The 26,693-nt window shown below is 44.0% G+C and overlaps 1 protein-coding gene across 9 annotated transcripts in view; it reads left to right on the forward strand.

Annotated features, from left to right (window-relative positions):
• BBS4 (Bardet-Biedl syndrome 4) overlaps nt 1-24,003 on the forward strand; it is a 40,864-nt gene extending 16,861 nt beyond the window's left edge. For 2 of the 9 annotated variants that reach the window (XM_071754834.1, XM_071754838.1), the window contains 15 exons: nt 1,829-1,908; nt 5,746-5,809; nt 6,601-6,712; nt 7,339-7,411; nt 8,908-8,961; nt 10,733-10,860; nt 12,621-12,675; nt 13,898-13,966; nt 15,162-15,314; nt 15,447-15,618; nt 16,061-16,130; nt 19,425-19,566; nt 19,942-20,152; nt 21,484-21,651; nt 23,118-24,003. In XM_071754834.1, the coding sequence (XP_071610935.1) occupies nt 1,829-1,908; nt 5,746-5,809; nt 6,601-6,712; nt 7,339-7,411; nt 8,908-8,961; nt 10,733-10,860; nt 12,621-12,675; nt 13,898-13,966; nt 15,162-15,314; nt 15,447-15,618; nt 16,061-16,130; nt 19,425-19,566; nt 19,942-20,152; nt 21,484-21,626 (1,526 nt within the window). In that variant the 3' untranslated portion in view covers nt 21,627-21,651; nt 23,118-24,003. Of the gene's footprint in view, nt 1-1,828; nt 1,909-5,745; nt 5,810-6,600; nt 6,713-7,338; nt 7,412-8,907; nt 8,962-10,732; nt 10,861-12,620; nt 12,676-13,897; nt 13,967-15,161; nt 15,348-15,446; nt 15,619-16,060; nt 16,131-19,424; nt 19,567-19,941; nt 20,153-21,483; nt 21,832-23,117 lie in introns of those variants that run through there. The other 7 variants (XM_071754833.1, XM_071754841.1, XM_071754835.1 and 4 more) reach the window with 6 other exon arrangements.
• Nucleotides 24,004-26,693: the final 2,690 nt, after the last annotated feature.

The raw sequence follows: 26,693 nt of genomic DNA on the forward strand, positions 1-26,693 counted from the left end.
AGACTCTTTATTAAATAGAGAGGTATTTTTCCAATCAATTTGTAGCTATTTAGGCAGCCTCTTAACTTTGCTCTTCATGGTTTCACTGTAAGAAGAACTAATAGAAAACATGAAGGTATCAGAACTCATTCTGATCTGGGAACATGCATATTAAAATGGCATTTATTATGATCCAGATACTGCACAGTAGAGCAGGATTTGAGAACATTTGTGTCCCTGTGCATTTCTCTAACCTTAGCTTGGTTGGTTTTATTTTTTGTTTGGACTGTGATTTTTCCATTTATTTTTGGGATAGTTGAACCTTCTTCGTGAAGTATTTGACCTTAAATTTTTGGTGTGCACACTGAAATCCCAGTTCTAGTATAGATCTGGCTGAACATTCTGGAATTTAAGGAAGAAATCCAACATAACCAGAATGGCTTTACAAAATTTTTCAAATTCATCAGCAGAAGACGTGCTAGCTGTTTTTTAGTGCTCCCAGTGTTACTAGACTTGGTGTGAATTGTGGGGGAGAGCTTGGTATGCTTGAGAGATGCGTTTGCTACTTGCTGCAGGTGCAGTCCTCACATGACTTGAGCTCAGCATTTCTGGAAGATAATAACACCACTTTGCACCAGTAACATTCCCTGACATGGTTCAGGCCTTACAGCTGCAGAGTTTCTTCTTTCTTACCTCTGGTGGTGCGCCCATGTTTCTTGGGGCTGAGTGGACTGCAGACCACTTCAAGTGATACCAGAATTCTGCTCTGGGTTGCTGGAAGCTGAGCCTGAAGGTCCCAGGGTGCTGGGCTCTGTGGGGCTGGGAGAAGGTGTCTTGGGCTTGCATTGCCCTTGCTCCTGCCCTGGCTCCTGCGATGCTCCTTGCCTCCCTCTGCTTCTGCACTTCTGTCCTAATATTGACTTGCAAACATATAGCTTTCTTTGCCAGTTGCTATGGTTACCTCTCAGCTACTGGCATCTGAACTGCAGAAACTAGTAACAAGCAATACATTTCAAGCCTTAATGAAATGCACAGCAGCGTGTTAAAACTTTTAAACCCAACGTGAATATCGCTAAGCAACATCCATTCGTGATTTGCCATAATTACTGGTGCAAGCTCCTTTGGATTGAAATGCTGGAGCACAAGTCTTTCTTCTCCACTGCATCAAATAGATTTTTCTGCCAGGAGCTTCACAGTGTCTCAGACCTGTGATGTTTGAGACATGTGATGTCTCAGACCTGTTGTGATGTCTCTTCACTGTTTCAAAGAACTAAGACTCACCTCTTTAAATTATGCACACCTTCAGACCAGCAACGTCTCCAAAAATCTCCTTCTGTGTTTATTGCCCGTTTCCTTCTTGCTTACTCCAAGAAATTTATTTTCAAGACCTGATTTTTCTGCCTTCATTCCAAGATGCAAAACCGGCTTGTTTCCCCCAGGCTGATTCTTGCTTGGTTGGAAGAACCATTTTCATCAGACCAGCACTAATGCTGGATGAAAATTTGTGTGTAGCTGGTGCTTGGAGCTGTTTGCCCAGGCTACTGCACCAAGAAGCCAGTTGTTCAGCTGTTTCAAGATGGTAGTTTTCTGCAGAGAGGTTCATTTAGTGTCTATCTTGAACAATGGGTTTCATCCATCAGTTTGAGAAGTAAAATAAAACTGAACAATGGTTGTATATCCACACTCCTGGCTTAATATCGACCCGTTAACTGTGCCACCTGGTGCAACTGTAGCTCTTGAATTAGTTGTGTTCACAGATGGGGTGGTTCAGATATCCCTATGCTGTGCCCAGCTTCTCTGCTGATTTCAGCCTGGTTTCCTGTATTCTGTTCATATTTTACATCTGCAGCACCGGAGTTGCCAGTCCTAGAGAGGAGAAACTGGTTGATCTATCTGCTGTATGTTCTCAAAGACTACACGGAGTGTAAGGTAAGAGCTACTTTTGGGACTTTGCTTTGGAAAGTATTTTATTAGCATTACAAAATTATAGTTTTCATACCATTTTTCATATCACCCTCTTTCCTGACTTCTTTTAGAATAAGTCAACTAGGAGAAAATAAATGTGAAATAATTTCAATCTCCTCAAATCCTTGGCTACCTTCAGGATTCCTGCCTGCAGTTCTCTGGAGCAATCTGTGAGCTCAGGATGCCTTTGGGAGTGGAAAAATGGAAAAAATTGCAAACCTTTCTTGTTCCAAGTGATGGATAGGGCCTTACAGTGTTATAGGAATGCAGTTCCATAGTGCAGGGCTCTTGATGGAACTACAGAGCTGCTATGAAAAACACTGCAGTTGGCTAAAACATTACTACCAAGTTTAAAAAAAAGAAGAGACCTCAGTTACCCTTGGACAAAGTTATTTCTTTTTACAGATGATACATTTCAGCCTTTAATTTCTCCTAGGTTTGATGGTTGTTTGTTCAGGATTATAACAGTAAGTGGACTGAAGAAAAGGCAAATCTATTATTAGAGCGTGTGTTTTCCTGATAAAAAGAACATGAGCTATTGAAGATCATTTGCCAGTGGTCAGGAGAAGTGGAGTAAGAGTTGCCTTTCTGTTTCTGTCATGTGAAGGAGCTATGAGAAGGCTTTTTCCTTCTGAAATACCCAGGGTTGGTCAGGACTTGCCTCTCTGCTGGAGAGCTCCTGGGGATGCTTAGGAAAGTGGCAGACTGGAGGAAATTCATTTAGCTGTTAATTAATGGAGCTGGAGGATTGTATCATCAGCAGAGATCTCTCCTCTCAGATCGTGGTTTAAGCAGATATAAACAAAACTCTAAGCAGTCTAAAGAGAGAAATGTTTTCCTTTTCTGTTGATCTGACTGCATTTTTTTGGTCTCCAGTTGTGTCTGTTTACTGTTTCTGTGATGGGATGTAGCATCAGAGCACAGAAAAGATATATGGCTTAGGGAAACAGAGAAAATAACCAAGTGGATAATACAATGGCAACAGTGACTGCTCTACATCTTCATCAGTCATAGACCCAAGCAAAATATGGGGGAAAAAATCGAGAAGACAGCTAATACTCCTTTGCTTGACAAGCCAGCCTTGCAGTAGTTGTCAAAATAAAAGGCAGGCAAAGCCTTTCCGCAGGGCTCACAAAGCAGGGTCTTTGCAGTGAGGCTGGAAGAGTCTGGCACCAGACTGTAGCTTGTTAAATGACCTTCCATCCTTTTCTCCAGACGTGATGGATGTGTGCTTAGAGGCCTGGATTTGTCCCAAAGCAGGTAGGAAGCATAGCATGCCAGGATGCTTCCTCAGCCATAGAGGAGTGATAAGTGATTCAGAAGCAATAAAAAAAATAACAATTCACAGGGTGACTCAGATCTCAGGTGGGCCAAGCTGCCCTCTGGTAGTCTCTGTCTCTCTCCACTGGGGTTACATGGGGTTATGGTTCTTACCTGGATGCCCTGCCCTTAGATGTGATAATCACACACCATCCCAAATGTGCTATTTGGGGCTAATACCTTCCAAACCAATTGACGTATTGACAGTTTCCCCAGTGTTTTAAATTGCAGTAAACTCCCTGATTTCAATATAGTTTGGGCATTTGTTAGAGTCCATTAATTTTCTTTTAAGACAGCCAAGAAACAAGTGACCTGTGATGCTGTTGATTTTGGTCAGTCTCAATAGACCCTCTTTCCCTCTTGGTGCTTTGAAATGGTGTCTCTGTAATATGATTTTATAAGCTTCCACATTTGTAACTGATGTAGAAGGCCAAGAAAAAAGGGTTTGCTTACCCATGTCAGCTCTCCAAAAGTTAAGGCATTAAATTGATCTTAATTGTTGGAGTGCTACTCCTGAGTCTATTCTGGTGTTGCCAAGCTTTTGCTGCTCCTAACAGCCAGAGATTAATACCCTGGGCTGTTTGCTTGGCCTCTCCCAGGGAGGTGCAAGGCAGAAATCTCCCTGAGCCCAGGGCTGCAGCATCCCCTGTGACCGCAGCAGCCGGGAGGGACCGGGGGGAGATGAGGGGCTGTGATCATCTCTCAGCTCTCCCTTCTTTGCATGCAAAGCCAACAAACTGTGCTTTCTGCTTGCAGCCTCGGTTCTAGCCCTTCCCCCCTCACCATTTTTCACAACAGAAATGCTCTGCTGCTGTTCTGTGTGAGGAAGGAATTATTAAAATTAGCAGATGCTTTTAATTAATTAAAGTTGCTCATGCTGGCTGCTCTCCTGCCAGTATGTCGGTGAGTTAAATAAACTTGGGAGGAAAAGCTGGGAATACAGATCATATTTCTCAGCTCAAGGCCTTTTGCTGTGGGATTTTTTAGGGCTTATAGAATTAATCAGATCTCTCTACGAGATAGCTCTCTATTGCCCTCTCTTGCTCTGAGAAATTGCTTTTATGTACACAGAGCAACGCAGAGTATCTGTATACAGAAAATGCATGTTTATGTCCAAGTTGTCCTGTAATAACATGCTTTGTAAAGACTGAAATGTAGCTTGTGGAGGGTCTCTTGTTGAGATATTGGCAGATACAGAGGCAGGGGAAGAGCAGCCTAGACTTGATTTTCCTTTTTCTTCCCCTGTTTAGTTTCCTTTTAATGAGTGCAGATTCTCAGTAATTACCCTCATGGCCCTCACTGCACTTCCCTTCGATGTGCTGTATTTCTGTTTCAGTTTTCCTGCTTGCCTTTAGGTCCTTCATTTATATCCATCTCAGAGGTGGGGGATGCTGGTGCTGTTCCTGCACTTGACAGAAGTGCCAGATGAGCACCAGGTTATTGCTAGTCCAGAAATCTTTCTTGTCACACTTTGTCTTTTCCACTTAGAAGCAAGAGTAGTCTCAGAGCAGAAATTATGTGTTTGGTTTGTAGCCAAACTTTTTGACCAATTTTATCGTGTAATTTTGGGTCACGTGTGACTATGCTGTAGAGCCAAACTGCAGCTGCACCCCAGACTGTTGGCTGCATGAATGCAGCCAGTAAAATTTGCATTTTCATCAGTCTTTTCCCCCCATTTCTTTTCCCATATAGTTGTCATTTGTTCATTTGGTTTCCATTAACTCAGCTGCATTTGCTTCAAATCAATTTATTTCCTCACAAAGGCCTAGAGTAGATACCCTCATCAGCAGAGGATGCTTTCAGAGATTCCTTGTGGCATTTTCCCCAGGTAATATCTGATTATCTTTGGTAATAGGACTGAACAGAGGAATGCTATGAGGGCTACAACAGTCCTGGCACAGTGCTCTTCACACATGGTGAGGAGCTTGCACTCTTCTGCACACTCTTGTAGTTGTCCCAGCTGCAATCCTGTGCCTTTGGTATACATTGGGTTGTGGTTTCTGTGACTGAAATCTCTGTCCTTAGTTTTGTAAAAATATTGACAGTTTACCACTTTTATAGTATTTTAATATAGTATATTGCAGCAAGGAGCTACAAATTCTGTATAAATATTGACTTTTCCAAGCACCAATTCTGATTAAATGATTTTTGTAGTTCTTACATCCTGCGTGATACTGCCATTACCATCACATAAGGAAAAACTGTGTCCATCAACATGTTTAAATTCAAATTATTTCAGGGCATTCTGCAGGAAGCACAGCTAAAGCACACCTGTATGTATCACATACAAACAGTTCTCCAGATGAAGGCTGCAGAAGGTATTTGGTCAATCAGAAACCAGTCTGCTGGTTTCACAGGGATTGCCTTTATAAACTATGTGAAGGGTTTCTTTTCTGAAAGCTGGGGTAATAGTGACCCAGCCAACAGGCATTAAGGTGAGGGCAGCTGTACCAATGTACTCTCTGCGCTTTGTCCTTTCAGGCTGTCATCAAGGAGCAGCTCCAGGAGTCCTACGGGCTGTGTGAATATGCAGTCTACGTTCAAGGTAGGCAGGAGACCTCCAGAAGTCTTAATTTGCTAAACCAAGTTACTTCTGATTTCAGATACAGCGAGCAGTTAGAAGAACAGATTAGAGAAACATAAAATATGTATGTAAAAAATATTTGGATTTTTCTTCCTTCTTGCAAGGTCTAATTTTGAGGTTTGAGAGTTTTACATGGATGGCCAGATGAGATTTTCTGTTTTTTCAGTATTGATGAGTTAGTCACCAAACCTTCTCAGACTACGTGCTCTTGGCCTTCAATGTGTGTGCTTGGGTTAGGTGTTTGTATAACAGATGAATGCTGTCTGATAGAGCTACCTGCCTTAGGTGATTGTTGTCCTACTCTTTGCTTTAAATATGCTCTTCCTCTCCTATCCTCAATCCCCTAAAAAATGTCCCCCAAAACATGGCATTGCAGTTAGAAGTGCTGTGTTTTGGCAGGTGACCAGGGTGAGGGATGGCTAAAATTTGTTGGCCCAGGAGATATTGCATCCTGTAGAAGCTGGGGTGGGGTGTGTGTTTGTGTGTTAGAAATCCAGACTGCATTTTAACAAGCAATTTGCTGGGGTTTAAAGCTGCCTGTATTCTGAAAAACAGAAATTTCTCCAAACAATCACGAGTCCTTTGCGTGTGTTGTCATCTTTCTCTCAGACATAGCTTCTGCCTTTCAGGGGGAAAGACCAAATGAGCATTGTTATAATATATCTGTACTCTCCCCCACCTTCCCCTGCTGTCAGACGCATATTTTTCCTGCAGATAATGGACTAATTTGCCTGTTATATGTTGTGTTACAGCTTTGATATTTCGCTTGGAGGGAAAAATTCAGGAATCTCTTGAACTTTTTCAGACATGTTCCATTCTGAACCCTCGAAGTGCTGACAACCTCAAGCAGGTGGCACGATCTCTGTGAGTGGTGTTATATTTTTTTCCTTTGATGTGCCACCCAGGACCTTGTGTGTTTTGTTTTTCTCCGAGGCATCAAAAGAAGTCCCAGGCTGCTTAATTCCAAACATGCTTCCTCCTTATCAACACCTGAATTGGCTTCCAGAAGCGTGGGCTCCCCTTAGAAACAAAATTTCTGTTATCTGTATCACTGCCTTTGTCTTTTCTTCTTGTTTTTGCTTTAAGCAAGAAAGGTAAAGCTCTGATTTCTAGCTTCAGAGCTAAGGGTGCTGACTTGAGCTGTGTAAACTTGCCCCACAGACCTCTTTCTGTCTCTGGGTATCCAGTTAGATCACCTGCCTTTTTCCTTTGAGACAAAGGCAGACTGAGGAGTCTCTGAAGTCACTCCTTGCCTCTCCAGTAACACCAGGAGTGCCTCAGTATCTCGCAGGATTGATGACCTTGGCCCTGAAAGAGAACAGTGCTCCACTTGTAATATTGCTGAGACTGTAAACTTCTCAGGGCTTCTCACGCAGGCCTCTGCCTCTAGAGAACTGGCAAATAGCATCATTTCTCACTGGCAAAGGTGATAGTGGTTACACAGCAGGGTTTCAGAGCAAGAAAGGATAAATATTGAAATTCTTTTGCAGGTTTCTTTTAGGGAAGCACAAGGCAGCCATTGAAGTATATAACGAGGCAGCTAAGCTCGATGAAAAGGACTGGGTGAGTGTTTCAGTGACCTGCAGGTTATTGTAGTTTCAGATGTTTCCACAGCTTTATGAAGACATCTGCAAACTTGCAGAGGTGCCAGCAGCCTGAGCAGAGGAGGAGCTGCAGGGTGAAGAGGCATTGCCTGTTAACAAGGGCTGTTGAGCACCGATGAGCCTCCACAGCATCTGGTTTGGATTACAGGAGCCTTAAGGCATCATTTCTACCTGCAAAATCCCTCACCTTGTCTTGGGGTACAAACAGAATTGAGCAGCACATTTTAGCTTTGTAAAGTATCAGTATTAACACAGACATATACATACATATACATTAAAGAAAGTATGGGAAGTACCTCCCTGTTGGGAAACCCTCAGTTGTCATTAAAACTTACTTGAGTTAATTGGGAATCCTTTTGTAATGCAAAACACCTTTGTAAAAGTTGATCCTGAAACTGGTGGAGAGGGTTCCCTGTTACCTACCCAGCATTTCCTGTTTTGGCAAAGTGTAGGCCGATAGCTACAGGAGCCATAATTAAATTACCTCTTCTACATGAGAAAACAAAAAGTGAAGGCAGAGCATTGCAAAGCAGAACGTGTGACAGTGGGTGAGAGGAGAGAGGATGTGACTTGAGTTAAAAGTGGGCAGCCTTCTGCAGGTGATACTTTTGCTTGTGGTTTTTTTGACTTGCTACATGTGATCTGATTCCCTAAGACATAGGACACTTGCTGATTTTAGTTGTACTTTGATGCTTAGATCTTCTAAAATTCAGGCTTGATGCAAGGGTACATGTGATATTACTGAACTTACCCTGTGCCAGACAGCTTTTCTATGGCAGGTCTTCTTTCAAGCCTGCATTCCCTGAGCTAACCCAGCTATCTGCAGTATGTGCTTGGCATGCCTATGGCCTTGTCCTCAGGCACAGCAGGCAGATGTCAGTGGGTATTTTGATGACTACTTTCCCATCCCTGGCTCAGCACTGGCAGCAGAGCCCTGAGCTCTTCCCTCACCCTGTCTTGTTCTGCAAGCTGTAGTAACCAGGAGCTACTGATTGATTATTGTTCCCCACAGCTGGAGAGACCATGTGGAGGAAAAAATCATTCAAAGAGCGTTAATGGAGAAATAAGAGAGTTTCCTCTTAAAGGTCAAGGCCATCTAAACTGATTAAGCAGTGAAATGCTCACTGGAATAGAAATGAGGACCTTGCTTTTCAGCTCCCCAAGATGGGAGTCACATCTCCATGAAGAAACCAGTCTTTGCTCCTTGTTCTCCAAGGAGACCATAATTATGTGGTTTTTGTGTCGGTGGCCTTTTGTGTACAAGGACACCTGAGCTCTGAAGGTTCCTGAAACAACTTGAATTTATGTTTACTTGATTTACAGAGAGGGATGTGGGCAGGCAGAGGGATCTCCTCACCTGGGTCAGGAATGACTCTTGTCACTGATGGATGGTGCAGCATGTATCTCAAACCTCAAGCTGATTTGTTTAGGGGTTTGTTTTGCTTTTCTTTACAGGAGATCAGCCATAACCTGGGTGTGTGCTACATGTACCTGAAACACTTCAACAAGGTAATGCAAATACTCATCTACCAGACAAATGACCATCAGGGTTCTCAGAAAGTTTGCTCTCTGTGGTAGTTTGCCATGGGTCATTTTCAGCTGTAAGTACTGAGGAAATGTCTGCTTCAGCATTTGTTTCTGGGAGCAAAACTTTGTGAGCTGTCTCTGTTTTAATTTGTATATTGAATTGCTTGGAGTCAGCTACAAGTTAATCAAGTTGGATTAAGAGTGAAACTGAGGTTAGCCTTGTTACTGGCCAGGATTTGAGCTAGGATGTTTCAGAGTGTTTCTGGTTTTAAAGGGACTGTTTGAGAAATCTCAAAGAGCTGCCCCGGACTAGACAGAAAAATAGCTGTGCTCCAACAAGAGCTGCTTGTTTCCCAGCCTTTTAAAACCAGAGTCATAAATGTGTCTGGTTTTATGAGGAGCAGCAATCCACAGAGCGTGCCAGTTCCATCTTATTCAAGAAAGAGGTGTGTGGTGGTAAAGACCCAGACCATCTCCCAACATACAGCTCAAAGTGTTGTACCATGTGCAGAGAGTTTCTGAAGGAAAAATCCTCCTTGGGTCTGGCAGGGTTCAGGGAGAACAGTCACAGAGTTTGTTTGCTGGAGGTACAGCAGGCATCTTTTTTCCTCCAGGAAGAGGATTTGCTCCTGTGTCTGAAGGTCCTCCAAGCCTGGAGCGAAAGTGTTACAGGAGCATAGCTGCAGTGTGGGCAGCACTGACTTTGTTTGATTTGTGGGTAATGAAGAACTTTTTGGAAGCTTGAAACAGAGTTTTGCACCCAGGTGTGAGCACAATGCATCCGGCTCTTCACTGGAGCCTCCCCTACATGCTAGTGGTGAGCACTGGGCTGTCTCTGATCCCATGGGCTTACTTTGTAAGGGTAAAAAGAGCATTTAGAAAACTTAAGGTTCCTGTTTGGACCAGTTGCTCACTGCTAATCCTTCTGGTGGAATGCAGTGGCTCTTGGAGCAAACCCCTGTTTGAAGAAGTGAGAACCTCTGGAGTATAGGTTCATACATAGGATTTGTTGTCTGCTGTAATGTCTTCCCAACTGGAACTTGCTGACTTCTCAGCTTTTCCGTAAGTCTGAGATGTACTGGCCACCCTAGGCAGCAGTACTTCCATGGGGATGTTTTAAATATAATGAAGCCCTCAGGGATAACTGTCTCTTTAGTAGCTGCTGGTAACAGATGTTCCATGTCAGCATTTCTCTTTCTAATATATGACTTCTTCAGAGACAGCAAACATTCTTTGCTGTTCTGCTGGCTAGGCCTGAAGAATTAAGAGGAAGACATGCTTCATGATGTCTTCTGTTGTGGAGGCAATGGGTGTATGTTTGACAAGAGCTGATTCACTCCTCTGGTTTACTTGGCAATCCATGCTCATTGTTGGAATAAGCATTTTAGGAAAGTATAAGCTGTGTTGTACCTCAACCTTAAAAAAACTGGAGATTCCCTCAAAACAAGGAAATTCAAATACAGGAACAGGCTTGTGCTCTTCTCTTGGGAGGTCATTGCTCCTTGGCTTCATTTGAAGCATGTCAGATTGCCTTTTTCTGCCCCTAAAAGCATGTGGTTCCTGATGCAGAACTTGTTTCAACAATTGTTTGGGCTGGGTTTTGCTAGAAGGTTCTCTGAGCTCAGGGGGTGTTGGCTGTTCCCTTTCTCTAGCTGCTGGGGATTGCTTTGGGCTGTTGCTTCACTGGGGTCTCTGTAATTCTGTAATCGCTTTTTTTTTTTTTTTTTTTAATTTTCTGTGGTTGTGTGTTTAGGCACAAGACCAGCTAAACAATGCCTTGGAGCTCAACAGACATGATCTGACTTACATGATGCTGGGGAAAATTCACCTACTGGAGGGAGAGACAGACAAAGCCATTGAAGTCTATAAGAAAGCTGTAGAGTAAGAATGTGTCAATCTTTCTATCTGTCCATGTTCCATCCTGTGCTAGGAGAAATTTGATTGGTGTCCCAGATCTGAATTGAGGACATGATTAAAAAGCTCATGGTAATTATAATGTCTCTCTGCAAAGCTGGCTCTTTCAAGGTCTTCATCTGTCGCTGCTGTAGTCTTCCTCCTGCTGACATTGTGTCAGGGAAGACACATAAAGGTGGCTGTTTGAAGGGCTGCCAAAAAAAGTGGAAAAAACCAAAATGGACAGAAATGCCTGGGAACAAACCTATCCTGAGCTGGCTTCATAATTCCCAAAGTTTTATCTACAAAAAGATCTAACCTTGGGTGTCTCTCTCGCCTTGATCTTCTGTAAAAAAATGGTTGCTGGGTTTCACAGTGTTCACTTGGAGCCATTTGTGTTTGAAAGCCTGTGAGTTGGCAGCCTGGAGATGGGCTGGTGCACTGGAAGTTTCTCCCACCCCATCATTGTTTCTCAGTACTGCTCTCTCATTTTAGGGCATTGCTGAGCATCTGATTTACTGATGCTTTTAAAATGTAGTTTTGTAATGGAGAAGAACAGTAAAGAAAAGAGCATTTTGGAAGCCACTGGCAGATCTACATTTTTTTTCTGGCTGTTTTCACATACTGTTTCCTTATACAACTGCTTCTGGATGCTGTCTGGCAGTATACTGGGCTGGGTAGATATTTGGACTAATATAAAATTTTAATATGTAAGTAATCCTTACATGAATCCTTACCAGGTTTATGTATCTAATCCTAGAGCTCCCCTGCCCTCCGTTCTTCCTCACTCTTGTTTTCTTTTTTTTTTCTTCATCTGCCTGTTACATTTTGCTGTCTGTTACCAGCCGTAGGGTCGTTGCTTTGTGTTTCTGTACTGCCAGGCACAGGCAATTTTGTTCTGGCTGAGGTTTAAAGGTGCCAATATGAGTGTGCAGATGAGATTTCTTAAGTCTTGATAGCAGGGAATTGAAAACTTTACTTGTGTTAAGGTGAGTGAGACCACAAATACAGTGTCTTTTTCTGCTTTTTCTTTTTTTGGTGTTGTTTTCATCCTATTTATGTCTTCAAAAGCTGCTGGCTTTTTCAAAGGCTTCTCAGCATTGCCTTGTGAACCTCATGCTAGCAGTGAGGGATTGGGAGTTGCAGGCAGTAACTGAAAGCCTTGGGGATATATTTTTCAAGTTCTCTGTGCTTAATAGAGTAGGGTGTGTGGCCAGGGATGCACTAACAGGCAGCGCCTGTCTGAACACTGTTCTGCAGTGCAACACAAAGCTGTGGTGAGCAGTCCACAGCTGCTCTGGGAAACTGGATTTGTAATTTTATATAGGGTAAACTAAAAGTCTGACCATGAGTGTGTGTAGAAAGAAAGTCTGAGAGTTGCCTGTCCGACATGGCCCAAGAGGCTTCGAATGGATTTACAGGGTGGAAAATCCCATTTTGTATTTCAAGGTTGCTGATGCATACTCGCCTTGAAGCTTTAACAAAAAGAAATTATGTCATTATGCATCCAGATGTGTTTCTTAGAGCTGTGGTGACTTCTCATTTGTACCTAGAAGACGTTTTGAAAGCTTAGGTGCCATGTTCAAAGAATTCCCCCCCACTGGCAGTTGTTCTGATATTTGCATTGAATAATAACACTTAATTTCCTGGGGTGATACCAGCATAATGTATCATGATTCCATGTGCTGTTTCTACCATGTTCTGGAAGAGCTAATAAGCAGCTCATCCCTCTGGCTTTTGTGTTACAGGTTTTCTCCAGAAAACACAGACCTCCTTACGACACTGGGGTTGCTGTACTTGCAGGTACTGAATACTATTACCTGTTATATGAACTTAATTATTTTCAAAATGGCCAGGGTGTTTTTTTTGTAGAGTTAACTTCCATCCACCTTGCATATGTTTTTCTAAAGACTGCACTTAACATGACAGAGCTTGCTTTTGTGTATCTTCCTTTTTTCCTCTTGCTGCTAAAAGCAAGTTGATTTTCTGGACCTGAGCCAGCCCAGGAATTTAGTTTGGCAACTGCACTAATTCTGTTATAAGCTCTCCAAGTACAACAAAGTATGACAAGTCATTGCCTTGCTTCTGGAGCAGAAGTCTAGCAAGTTACTCTCCTACAAAAGCAGCCATAAAATTGTTTGTGTTAATGTAACATAGAGGAAAATCAGAATAGAGTTAAATAACAAAGGCAATCTTAAACAGTTCCCTATCTGTTTAGGTGCTCAAGAATATAATGTAGGTCTCTAAAAACATTTCCTTCCTCTAGAGAGAGGGGAATTCAATAGGAGCCTTGGAGTTCTTAAGTGGATACATGTGGGTTTAGAAGGGAGTATGTCGTGGGAAGGGGGATCTGTAAGGTAGGAGAAGCTTGAGTATAACATTGGCCCTGTGAATTTAGCTCCCAGATCTCTGTGCTGTGATTCATTTGGCTGGTTTATCATGTCTCTGGATACGTACTCACCTTCAGTTGTTTAAAGATGCTTCTGCAGCCTTCCCACTATTACTCACAGAAGTTACCAGACTGTGATGAATCCTGTTTGGACTGGTACAATTCTCACATAACTCAATTGAAAACAATGGCATTTAAGGGTTTCTAAGCAGTCATGTGCCTATTCATGGACACAGTCATGCCCACAAACAGGTGCAGTCCAGCAGAAGAGAAGGAAGATATTTTCCCATGAAAAGAGTGAGGAAGGTGTGGTGGGGGAATCAAGGATTTACAGAGTAGTGATTTGTAACCTCTTTTCTGTAAGAGAGGACTATCAACCCAGAGTTCCTGCACAGAAATGTCACAGTGCAAACTCTGTGGAAAACTTTGTTTTGGTCAGGACAGTGAATCCAGCCCAGCAAAATAAATGTTCAGAATCTGTAAATTACCAAACAAGAACATTTGTGTGTAACGGGAGCATTCTAAAATTCACTTTCCTGAATATTTGTTTTAACTGACCCAGAAATTCTAGTGCTCAGAAAGCATGTCTTCTCCTTGTGCCTGAATTTCTGATGCTTATTCCCTTCCTTTTCCTAGCTTGGGGATTACAAGAAGGCATTTGAACACCTTGGAAATGCACTTACTTATGACCCAACCAACTACAAGGTATCATGAGGAGTGGAAATGAACCAGATGAATGATGATGAGACACTTCTTAAAGCTAATTCCAGTATCTCAGAGCTTTGCCATCTATATCCAGGGCCTTAGCCTGGAGAGGCTGCGAAGGATCATGCCCAGAAACCTTCCTTCAAAGTATATCCTGGGACCTGGATGTGTGTGGAGGCAGGGAAAAGGGAGGAGGCAGAATAAAACCCTTTGGGTTTTAATCTGAAGTTGCAAACAAATTAAAACAAGTGGAATTTACTTTGTAAGGCAAATGTTCTAGACAATGTTTCAGAAATCCCAAGAGGTGCTCTTGGGTTCCTGTGACTCCTAGGTATGGAGATGAGACTCCGTTGTATTATTCTCCCACCAGGTAAAAACTCTGTGCTTCCAACTGATGTATACAAATGTGACTTTTTCTTGGCTCTGCTCTGGAGGGTCTAGCTTGGCATGTAGATTTCATTCCTGACTGTGAAACTGCTTCCCTTTTTGAGCTTAATTTCTCTCTGCTTCTTTTTCCTTCCATGCAATGTTAACTGTGTGGAGCACTGAAATGTGGGGCTGGCAAGTGATAGATGAGCACGATGTGAATGTTGTTGTGAAAACACCTTTACACTTACAGATTTTACTTGTGACTGTGAAATATTATAAAGGACTTAACTAGTGTGGTTTAAATATAGTATGTTGCAGTCACTTGGGTTTTTTTCCCCTTGCATATTTCCATTTATTTGCAGTATCAAGCAGTCAGTGTGAACTAGGCTAGCTTTGCTGCATATGTCTTGCTTGAGTATGTTTTACTCTTTCACCAGAGCTATTTCTATCTGTACTTGTTTACTCCATTAGTACGTGGTTCTTCTCAGAGACTCAGACTCAAGGAGATACTGATGCCACCCCGAAATATACCCTAAATACTTTTCATATTGCAGTATTTCCAAGATAGTTATGATCAAGATGGTTCAGGAAGAACAGGGACTCAAGTGATGTCTTCACCCTGTCTTCTGCTGTATGCCAGGAGATTCTAGAGTCCCCATCTGCTCCCTATTGTTGGTCTTGGCAGCCCTTAGAAGAAAACATCTGAAAAAAATTAAATGGTTGCTCTTGAAATGGCTTTAGTTTATTAATTTTTTCCCTATTGTCTTATTGCTATATTTGGGAAAACTGCAGTTCCTCAGCTGGTCACTCTCATCTTCTCTCAAAGGCTACCTTGGCAGCTGGCAGCATGATGCAGGTCCATGGAGATTTTGATGTTGCCCTCTCCAAATACAAGGTGGTAGCCAGCACTGTGCCAGAAAGCCCTCCACTGTGGAACAACATCGGGATGTGCTTCTTTGGGAAGAAGAAATACGTAGCAGTAAGTACCTGGTTTCCTTTCTTTATTTCAACTGTAGGTAACTTGAGACAAAGACAAGATTCCTCTTGTTGCAGAGACAGGATGGCTGCTCTGTGTGGGCAGTGTTACAGCGAGTTTATTCCTTTTTTGAAGGCTATCAGCTGCCTGAAGAGGGCAAACTACTTGGCTCCCTTTGACTGGAAGATCTTGTACAATTTGGGGTTAGTCCACCTCACCATGCAGCAGTATGCATCTGCTTTCCACTTCCTCAGCGCTGCCATCAACTTCCAGCCCAAGATGGGGGAGCTGTTCATGCTCCTTGCAGGTACAGAATGCTCCCTTCTCCTGCTCTGGGCGTGCAGCCTTGTAGAGACAGAAGGCTTGGGCTGAAATAAAGACATTTTGGGTCAGGGCTATAGTAAGACTCTGTTCCACAGTAGGACACTGACAAATACAAAGCCTTAATAGTCTGTTGTCTCTCTGTAGTGAACAAGAAAGTTAAATTGCAGCCAGATCCAGTTTAAACAGTAGAAAAGACATTCTGCACGTCAGGGTTTGGGTTCCCTAAGGAGAGAGCGTGGATTTCCAGCACTGAACAGTTTTGGGATCAAGCAAGACAAATATTTGTCAGAAATGCTGTTAGTAGGCTTAATCCTGGCAGCAGTCCAGACAACCCTGCTGGCACCTATTTATTTTACAATGTAAAGGCATTCAGAATGGTCTTTGTTAGTCATTCATGTGTGTGTGTGCACTTTGCTTTGGTACAGTTGCTCTGACAAACCTTGAAGACATTGAGAATGCAAAACGTTCCTACAAGCAAGCTGTGGCACTGGACAGGTAAATCTTCCCTGTAGCTGATCGTGTTTGATTGTGTTGCTTTGCCTCCCTCCCCTGGTTTCCTTTGCAGGCTTTGTCCCTTTACTCTGACTCTGAATGGTTTGTGACAGGGAAACATTTTTATTCCTCCAGCTGCACATGTCACTGTTTTAAAACCTATTCTTATTGTTGTTATTGTTATTATTGTTATTACTGTTATTGTTATTCAAATTAGCTTTGAAAAATTAAAAGGGAACTTCGTTTCAGTTCAACCAAAAGCTGGCTTTTATTTTGCTGTTTGGTTAGTGAGTCAGTGGTGATGACTCTGGATTCCAGGCCACCTTCCAGTGAATATTTATGCACAGCAGAGCAGATTCAATTGAAGGAGACCAATCAGCGCAAAATATTTTGTAACCCAAAGTTGGAGCACTGTGCGGGGCAATGGGAGGTTTGGAATAAAGCCTGTTACGAATAGGGCAGAAGGAAGAATTTAGCTGGTATAGTGTGAGCAAGAAGCCAGTATAAAGCATACGAAAGGGCAGCAGTGTATCCCTTCCTCCTCTATTTTGTTAACACCGTCTGTGTTTGCCATCAGGCTCTTAGAGTCAGAGCACTTGGTTTCGAAAAGTTAACTCGAACCTTGCAGTATTTCATCATTTTGATCAGAAAAACAAATTTGTCTCAAATTTAAGAACGTTTTTTTGCTCCCTGGGCCTGCCTTTCTTTTTCTCTTTTCAGGTTTTAACTGTGAGGTGATTAGACTGTGATTGTTCTCCCCAGTTCACTGTGAATATTGGCATCTGTAGAGCTGCCAGCACAGTGTTCAGGGAGACCAAGGGGTCTGTGCAGCAGAACTGTGGCAAAGCCACTCCTCTCATCTGCAGGATCCACCACAAGGTGGCATGAGAAGATGCTGGCCCCTTTTCCTTTGTCTTCTCTAACCTGGCTGTAGTGGCCAGACTTCATTCTGGGAATCCTGGAAGTTCCTGAAGCTGTTACAAAGGGCATCAGGTTTCCAAAAAGAGTGTTTGATGCCGTGATGCCATCCTCTTGGTGAAGAGGTGCTGTAAATGCTCTCCAGTGTTTACTGGGAATTATGTGGCTTGCACACCCACCCCAGCTCTTGAATCAGCTTAGCCCTGCATGGCCAGCACGCATCTTGCACTGAAGTTCTTCAGACTTCTGCATTAAAAGAATTACAAAGCAGTCTTAAATATTACTTCTACATCTGTTTCAAACATCAGTAGGTCTGTGCAGCCTGCCCAGAGGAACCCAAACCTTTGCTGTGGTTAAAATGCTTTACTGTGCGAGGACTTTTTGCAGTTACACATTGCTTGTTCCTGTCCGTCACTGACAAAGTCCCATCTGCTCCTTTGCTTGATTTTACTGATCAGCCTTCCATGTCCAGCTGGGCACTGTGGGACCATGAAGATAGCTCAGACTGCTTAGCCATGAATTTTTGAGCTTTAATCAAAGAGAGGAATAGAAACATAACTCTACAATTTCACCTCAATGTTTGGCAATATTCTGATGCTGCAGCTATATAGTCTTCCTGGGAAAATAAAACCTCATCAAAGCCAAAATGAATGCCAGCTGCCAGGGAGTGCTGGGAGGAATATCTAGACTTGGTTAGGTTTGTTCAGCTGATGTGGTATATATTTTAGGCTGTTAGTGTGTGGTGGAATCTGTGTTCCCACAGGCTCTCTTTGCTGGCATATTGTGAGCTCTTTGGCTGAGGTGAACGTAGTCAGGTTTGTTTCCATTGCCATAAATATTTTTATAGCAGCGTGGTGACATTTGGCCTGGGTGCCCTGCTGGGGTCTGGTATGGAAAGCATCTTGGAAAAATCTTTAAAAGAAGGTGTTTCCTCTTAGTGCTCATTCTAGCTCATAGCTGTCTGCCCTTTCTATGGTTATTCAGCTATTGATTTTTTTCTGTCATATTGCTCTTGAAGGTGAATTGGCTTGATAAGGTTCAATTAATTTTAAAGCTTGATGTTCCCAGATCTCTTGTTTTCAGTGCTTTATTGTATAGGTTTGCTGTTTTGTATTTTCTTTTTGGCTTTTTTCCCCCCCACTGAAGAGATGAGGTTTCAATAGTTATTTTTTCCTGCATTTATTCCTTTGCTTTGGCAAAGACAGTGAAGAGGGTTTGTTGGTTTATTTTTGTGACAGGATCAGTGTTGCAGTGTCTCAGTTAAAGGAAGACCAGTGGTTGTAAGTGCTATCAGATTTCTTGTAACAGTTTTTTTTCTTTCAGCACTGCAATATAGCTTATTAAGTGATGGATATTAATGGCCTGCAGATGGCACTTTCTGTTTATTGCACAGTGTTAGCAGAAGCCTCCTTCACTTCTCTCAGAAGATGCTCTCTGTCCTGGCCCCCCAGGCCTGAGTGCTGGAGTCCTTGTATGTCTCCAATGCTCCGTTCCAGACTCCAGGAGAGGGCACCAGTCCCTTGCTCACAGTTACTCAGCAAACTGTACAGAGCATCCCTGGCTGCCCTGAGTGCAGTGAGAGGTGTGTGTGGCTTGGGCAGTGCTCCTCATGAAACCCTCAGCAGCTCACCCCCTCTCCTTCCCAAAAGCAGCCTCTGCCAGCTTCCACCCCACAGCCTGGCTGAACTGTGCTGGGGCTGGTGCCTTGCTTCCTTTTCATGTCTTTGTCAGATAATGCACCTGTATTTTGCCTCTCCAAAAGGAGGGTGGAATTCAGACTGCAAAAGATGGGTTAGAGCATTTTGCTGAGTGTGGCTCATCAGGCAGTCAAGGAAGGATCAGGTCACTGAGAGCTTCACTTACTAATCCCAGAACCAAAGATGTCAGCTCACTCTTTCCCTCAAGTTTTGTTTGCTTACACTCCTGGCTGTGCCAGCACAAAAGCTGCTGTGCAGGGTTAATGTATCCTAGTGAAGCAAATGGATACTGTGGGAAATGAGAATATATGGAGCCATTCTGCCTCTTTGAAACTGTGAGAGCCTGGGCTAGGTCACAGATCAGCTTTCCCAGCATGATGAGACCCCTCTCTCTGCTTCTCCTGCCCTAGGAGATGGGGAGTGGGTAGTAGGCAGAGTGGTGTGTGTTGTCTTTGACACCAGGCTGCCTTTTGAGCCCAGCACCATGTCTCTCACCAAGCACATGGGACTCCGTTGTGATCCTAAAGGCACTGTGCAGCCCCTCACCTGCTCTGGGGTCAGGGTACCCCATGGCTTGTCCATGACAGACACTAGGGTGTCTCCAGCTTTGCTGCTTGGGCACAGCTTAGCCAGCATGACTGTTCCCCCAGGGAATGTCATGCATCCTGTGTGTGTATTGCAGGTGCAACCCCCTGGTCAACCTGAACTATGCCATCCTGCTGTATAACCAGGGGGACAAAAAGGGAGCCCTCTGCCAGTACCAGGAGATGGAGAAGAAGGTTAATGTGGTAAAGGAGAGCAGCACCCTTGACTTTGACCCTGAGGTATGTGCCCAACAGCTGTCAGCAGGAACTAAGCAGCCACGCTAAGATTGGCAACAAAGGAGGACGAAATTTGACTTTGGAGTCCAATTATTTGGAAGAAATTCTCTTTACGAGGTTTTCTGAGTAGAGCAGTTGCCTGCTGAGAGCTGCTTGCTTCTTTTCTGCTCTTTGAAGGCCAGTTCTTCAATCGATACACAGCAAGACAAGATTTCCTTTTAATTAAGGGAATGAATTAGCAGGGATGTTTCCCTCGAGCACCAAGGCAGTAGCCAGCTCTGCACAGCTGTTGTTTTTTGGGGTTTTTTCTGTGTTGTCTTTATTGTTGTCTGAAGTGTTCCTGTTTAAAATGCTCTTCTCCTTTTGCTCCTTGAGAAGATGGTGGAGGTTGCCCAGAAGATGGGAGCTGCCCTGCAGGTTGGGGAGAGCCTGGTCTGGACTAAGCCTTCTAAAGAGTCTAAAGCCAAGCAGCGAACTGCTCCCTCAGGGAAATCCTCCAGCACTCAGCAGCCTTTGGGCTCCAACCAGGCCCTGGGTCAAGCCATGTCCTCGGCTGCAGGGTATGGGAAAGCCATGCAGCTTCCCCCAGGTACTTCCCGTTGCCTTCTTTTTGAAATAGAACTGTGGGAGGGGAGAAGGGGAGAAGTGAAATATCTCTGAGTACAGTTACAGCACATGTTTAAGACGGTGTCAACTTGCTTGGAAGGGAGGTGCTCTCTGTGGTGCATTATGCTGTTATGCTTTCCCAGGATAAAGTCAGTATTGATTCCTTTCGTATCTGAGCCACCATGGGTAAGAATACTGTTAGCCTGGGGCTGAGAATCTGCTCTGGGAAAGAGGTGGTTTTAGAAACCAGACCTCTGGTTTTCCTTTGGAAGAGCCCAGGAGCTGACATGCACATGGAATTGTGGAATCACAGAATGGTTTGAGTTGGAAGGGACATACAGAGAGAGACAGGCTGCTCCAGAGGAGGGAAATGATGGAAATTTTTCTGTTACAAAAATAACTGCAGCTGGACTGCTTTAAAGCTGTCCAGCCATGCCCCTCCCTTGCAGGTGCTGATGAATTGCCCTGTAGTACAGGCCACTGAACTGAATATCTGGAGATGGCATCAGCCTTAGGAGGCTTAGACCAGTCTCTCTGTATGTGCTGCTTCTTGCTGGGGCTGGGTAGGAACATCTCCTGAGCCAGCAGTCATAGCCTGACCTCCTCTAACCTCATGGCTTCTGAGCAGCAGTGTGCTGGAGAGATTGCTCACCGTGGTGATTTTCTGTCTCTCTTAGTCTTGTTGCCTGTGGACTCAACCAAGAGAGAAGCTGTGTAATCCAGACCTCTTCTCATGCTTGGAATGAACTTTCCATGCAGGGAAAGCTTAGTTAGGAAAACTGAAAAATAAGAGATAAAGGAGGTTGGGTTTTACTTGAAGGACTTTATCATCCATATCAGAGAAGGGAGATGGCTCATAATGTCAGTTATCATCCTAAACCCAATCAACTTCAGCATGCAAGTGTCCTGTTTTGGTTTTACTCTGTAAGTAGCTACTTCAGCTATCTGGAAACTCTTCCTGAGTTTCCTTAAGCTGTGAACTGCAAATAATGTTGTGGTTTTGGCTCCAGCTCAAGTACAAACCAGAACTGTTTTCCCTTCCAAAGCATGAGTACATCTCCAGTTTTGTAGTGTCAACAACCCAGCTGAATCCTGTCCCCTTAGCTTCCCTTCAGCAGAACTTTGGGTACTGTAAGGTCTCTGGCTGGGTAACTCCAGAGTTGAGTGCTATCAGTAAGCTAATGCTAGACGGAAGATATCTGAGAGTAATTAATAACTGTGATTGTTCTGCATCTCCCTGATGCCTGGAAGGGCAAAAAGAATAGACAAAAGAGGTGTGTTTTTACAGTGACTGTAGCTGTGTTCTCTCCCCAGGTGCTGGAGCATCAGCAAAGTCTCCCTTGCTCCCTGTGGAGCCAGAACAAGGCCAGGACACCAGCCCCGAGGAGACCTCAGCTGCTGCAGATGCTGAAGAACAGAGTGAAGAAAAGTGCAAGAGCCAGCAGGCAGCTGACTAGGATGGACTCTGGTGGTGACAGGCAGGTACAGGGGCTGCCTGCTGACCTCTGGAGTAAGGGACCTGCCCTCTCCCCTGACCCACGGGTTGACTTCAGCCCACTGTCAGTTAGTCTCAGTGCAGCTGTTTTCTGTTCATGAGTTTAGCATGTGGTCTCTTCCTTGTCCCAAGGAGTCATTGCAGCAAGCAGAAGACTTTCCTGCATAGCTTCTGTTAGTGTGGTCACAGCTTACTGCTACAGGACACTGGAGGATGGAGATCCATCTCTCCACAGGATTGGTTGTCCTCAGTTTTTGGGTCTAAGTGTTCCAGAAGGATGCTGAGGCATATCCAATATGTTCAGAAAAGCCAGCAGTGACTTAGCATCCTGGACCCCAAAGAGGGTCACACCCTTCAGTGGCTGTACTTGTAAGTGACTGGGGAGTAAGGTCAGAGTAAAGCTGGAGTGAGGTCAGCTGTAATACGCACAGAGAAGGGGAGAAGTAGAGGAGCAGAAAGCCAGGCTTGGGGCTAGCACAGCCTGGAGTGAAGGGCTTGTTGCTCCCCATGTCACAAGGGCACTCCTTAATAAAAGGTTTCTCAAGGCTGGAAGGAGGAAGCTGGAGCAGCAAGGAGCTGCTGTCCCCAAGCAGGGCACTGTCATGTCACAAGGGCATGAGGGGCACACTCAAGTCGCAAGAGACTGGCTGTTCTGGAAGTGGGGTAGCTACAGCAGCAAAAAAGTCTGCCAGATGCCTGATTGCTTGCTGAGAAACAGAGAAAGTGAAGCTGGTGAAGCTCTGTGTCCATGTGATCTGACTTCTTCATGGACAATTTATATTGCCCAGCATGGGGGGAGATTTGCTTGCAGGGGAAAAAACCAAACCCAACCAAACCAAAGAGCAGGGCTTTTCAGAACAGAGTATGGTCAGCTTCAGTGTGAAACTGAAATTGTTTTACAATGACAGCAGCCATGCCATGAATAATTTAGTTGTGCCCTGCTTGTAATTGCATTATAGGAGAGATCATTCAGGTTAGCTGCAAGGTGGCAAAGCAGCCCATCGGTGAGCAGAGCAAGGAATTTTAATGCTCATGTGATACTCAAAGCTTTGAAAATGTTTCTGTCCTTGAACAGTAAATTCTGAGCCTTCCTTTTCTTTGCTACTGTCAGTTTGTTCCTCTGGTTCCTGCTTTTAGTTCTGCACTGTTGTGTTATATCACTCCATAATTAACAAGTCCAACAGAGCAGGGTCAGGAGTGGAAACTTGTCTGTAGCAAGGAGGTAAAAGCAGCATGACCATGGCTCTAGATACATAAACATCCTTCAGCTGTGCTTTGTGGTTAGCTGCTGTTATCTAGAATGACATTAATGCATCCTTAGAGGACAACCTGTAAGGAAAGTGCTGTCCTGCTCCCTGGAGAACACTGAGCAAGTAGGAACCCTTCATTTTTTCCTCTGCTTTGCTTGCCAAAACTGCCTGCTTTTCTCAAATGTGGCTCTTTTTTTTTCCAGCTGTCCTCTGCTGACACATTTTGTGTAGGTGCAGCTCCAGGGTAGTGCTCCTGTGAGGTTTCCCTCATGCTAGGAGTTGAAGAAAACAGAATCTTTTTTTGAGCACTGGTACATGTCAACAAACCAGACAAGAAGCAGTGTAAATCAGGTACAGTGCAGCCATTTTTATTCACATTAAACTTTTGACACTGAAAGTTAGTGCAGTGTAACAGAGTGGCTGTGGAGGTTTGAGATTGCTGAGCAAGGGTAGGCCAGGTGTGGGAATGCTTTACACTCCTCCCCAAACTGCAGTTCAAGACAATAACAATCGATTGCTGTGATATTTTAGTCACATCACAAAGGCTTTCATGCCATGGAAGCCCCAGTCCAAGGAACAATGACCAGGACAGTGTGGTTACACCATCTTTGCTGATTGAGGAAGGTTTTTCCGTCCATATGTTCATGACCCTTTGTTTTGATTTTACTCCCTGCTTTCCCCTGCCTTCTGCTTGTTGTAAAAAAGAAAGTGAATTTAAGACTGTAGCATTTTGAAACTCTTTTGCTATATTTAATAGCTGGGAGCAGCCCTGGTCCTGTTGCTGTTCTCAGCTCAGAGCCCACCAGGGACAAAGATGTGTCTCCTCTCATGCAGTCCCTATTACCTTCCTGGTGTGGGGATGCTTTTAGAGGGTAAATGGTACACATTAGGGTGCATTTGGAGGAAAGGTATTTAAAATACATATATGTATTGGTGAAAAGCTTATGCAGCCACTTAAGAGGTTCTATGAAGAGATGTGGTAGCACCTTGTGACTTTTTGGATTGGAACAGAGCAAAAGGCAGCTTCATCTCTAAGGAAGTGTTTTTCAATATGAAATTACATTAGGATAATAAATAGAACTGCAATTCCTTGTCCTGTCTTCTCTTTTCCCCCCTGGGTATTGTGAGGATGGCATTTGCATATAGGATATTCAGTGTGTTTTTATGGAGAGCTTTTCTTACGCTGTCCAGTAAGTGGGAGGCTGGACTGCTTTTTCAGCTGAACTGAACCAAAGGATTTTTCATCAGAACCCCACTTAAGTCAATTGAGGGAGTTTGGAAATCACACCTTATGTTCCAAAACCTGTTTCAGGCATCAGCCATAATTCTGGTCTTCTGTTTTCTCCCATAATTGAAACTTTAAGGTGGAGAAGAATAATGAGTTTAATTTCTAGGGAAGTACAAGCCATCTGCTTTAGGACTTTTCTTTCCCCTTTTAGAAAAATATCTTTCATTACTCAGGTTGAATCATGAAGCTGACAAAGTAGACTGCAGCTTGGCTTTCTCATAGGAAAGAAACCAGAAGACACTCAAACTGCAAGACCTTGTTTCAGCCAAGAGTAATGACACTAAACACAGCAATGTGTGTTCAACCCAGACGACTCAGGTTTTGATGTTCCTGAGACAACTAGATGCTGATTTTTGATTTGGGCATTATTAGAGTACACTTACTGTGCTCCTGGATGTGACCTTACCAGTTGTAGTCACTAACAGGTGAGGGGTAGATCTCTTGCCTCTTAATAGCCTGTTCATGCATAAGACATGAAAAATGTAGACTTACCCACTGGAAAGTGGGTTTCAGGTGGCAAAGTCTTGTCTGACAGGCAAGCCCTAGTGCTGAATGAAGAAAACCAAACTTAACAAAAATAGTATGCTCCACACAGAACTGCATTGCATAAAAACATATTAAAAAGTTCATCTGCCAAAGCTGTTTTATATAATAGAAAACACAGTTCTGCAACAAGGAAAGCTTTAGCACTGTCTCAAACAAAATTGCACAAAAATCAGTGTTTTAATGAAAGAGTGAGGTGAGATTTGAACGTGGTTTTACCCAGGCTGAGAAGTATGAGGAGCAGCTTTCCTGAGAAATCCATAGGGGAGGTTTTCAGGGTATTTTTTTTGTTCCTCCTACTTGCACTTTAATGAGATTTCTACTCAAAGAGATTTGCATTCTTCTGCTGCTGTGTGATCTCCCCAGCAGAGGCTGGGACCAGGCTTGGCTTTCCAAACACCAGTGAGCTGTTGGGCACAGATGCCATTCCCAGCTTCTGGCACAGAGGGGAACAGCCACGTGTGCTGTGCCCAGCTGTTTCCTTTGCTGAGAGAACACCCTTCCACAAGAGTTTGGTTCAGTAACTCCCTGAGAATTCAGTGCTTAGGATCTACCTGAGATATGCAAGAAACTGCTCCATCTGTTACAGAAGAGAGCTTCATCTGACACCTTTGAATGGGCAGGGGAACCATGGATGCTGACTCTAAGGTCAAGACTGGCTGAAATGTTGACTCAGTATTGGTGATGCAGAAAGCAGACATGAGTGATGAGGCCAAGCTACACAAAAGAGAAGTTGCAGCTAGGTTTCCTCTGCCCCTTGTAACTCAAACCCAACCCTTGATCCATTACCACTGTGGTTCCCAGACCATGGCACTGAGTGCCACATTCAGTCTCTTAAAAACCTCCAGGGACAGAGAATCCACCATCTCCCTGGGCAGCCCATTCCAATGCCTGATCACCCTCTCTGTAAAGAATATTGCTAAACCTCCCCTGGCAGAGCTGAAGTCCTCACCCTCTTGTCTTACCCGTAGCTACCTGGGAGATATGACCAACACCCACACCCCCTGGCTCCAACCTCCTTTGAGGGAGTTGTAGAGAGTGATGAGGTCTCCCCTGAGCCTCCTCTTCTCCAGCCTGAACACCCCCAGCTCCCTCAGGCCTTCCTCATAGGACTTGTGCTGGATCCCTTCACAGCCTCCTTGCTCTTCTCTGGACCTGCTCCAGCACCTCCATATTCCTGAACTGAGAGTCCCAGAACTGGACGCAGTACTTGAGGTGTGGCCTCACCAGGGCTGAGTACAGGGGCAGAATCACTTCCCTGGACCTGTTGACCACACTGCTCATGGGGTTGTTGTGGCCAAAGTGCAGGACCCGGCAGAATTCACCCAGGTCAATTTCTGTAAAAAGGAACTTATGAGAAAAGAGCAAACTTAACCCAAGCTCACATACCACAGCAAGAGATAATGAGGAAAGGCAGAAAAAAATCAAGTTGTTGGGTTTTTTTCCGTGTGCAGACCAAAAAAGCCGTGCTAGTTATTTCCATGTCTGTTATTCAGCAAAGTGTAAGACAAAGCAGCTTTGTTTTGTTGTTGCTGTTGCAGTTGTGCAGAGGTGTGACACAGCCTAAATCTGCAGAAGGATTTCAAGAAACTCTGCAACTCCTACTAATTAAACTGGGGAGGCAGAGGGAAGTTATGCATTTTGTGTTCAGTGTGTGAAACACCAAGTGAAGCCAGGCTGCTATCACCATCCCCTTCAGTTTTATTACCATATAGACTGCTTCCAAATTCATCTGGGATACCAACTGCATCTCTGATTAACAGGTCATACTTGTGAAGGTGTCTCCTCTGTAAGTGAATGTGGTGACCAGGTGAGCTCTGTACACCCAATCAAAGCAGACACATGTATAGAGCAGCAGTCCAGCCATCACAAGCTACTGTCCCTTGAGAAGTGATTCAAGGAGCCAGGCCAAAGGAGAGAGAGATCACCTGCTGAGACAGAACAGGAG

Source organism: Heliangelus exortis, chromosome 11 (assembly GCF_036169615.1).
Source record: "Heliangelus exortis chromosome 11, bHelExo1.hap1, whole genome shotgun sequence".
In the NCBI taxonomy this organism is placed as follows: Eukaryota; Metazoa; Chordata; class Aves; order Apodiformes; family Trochilidae; genus Heliangelus; species Heliangelus exortis.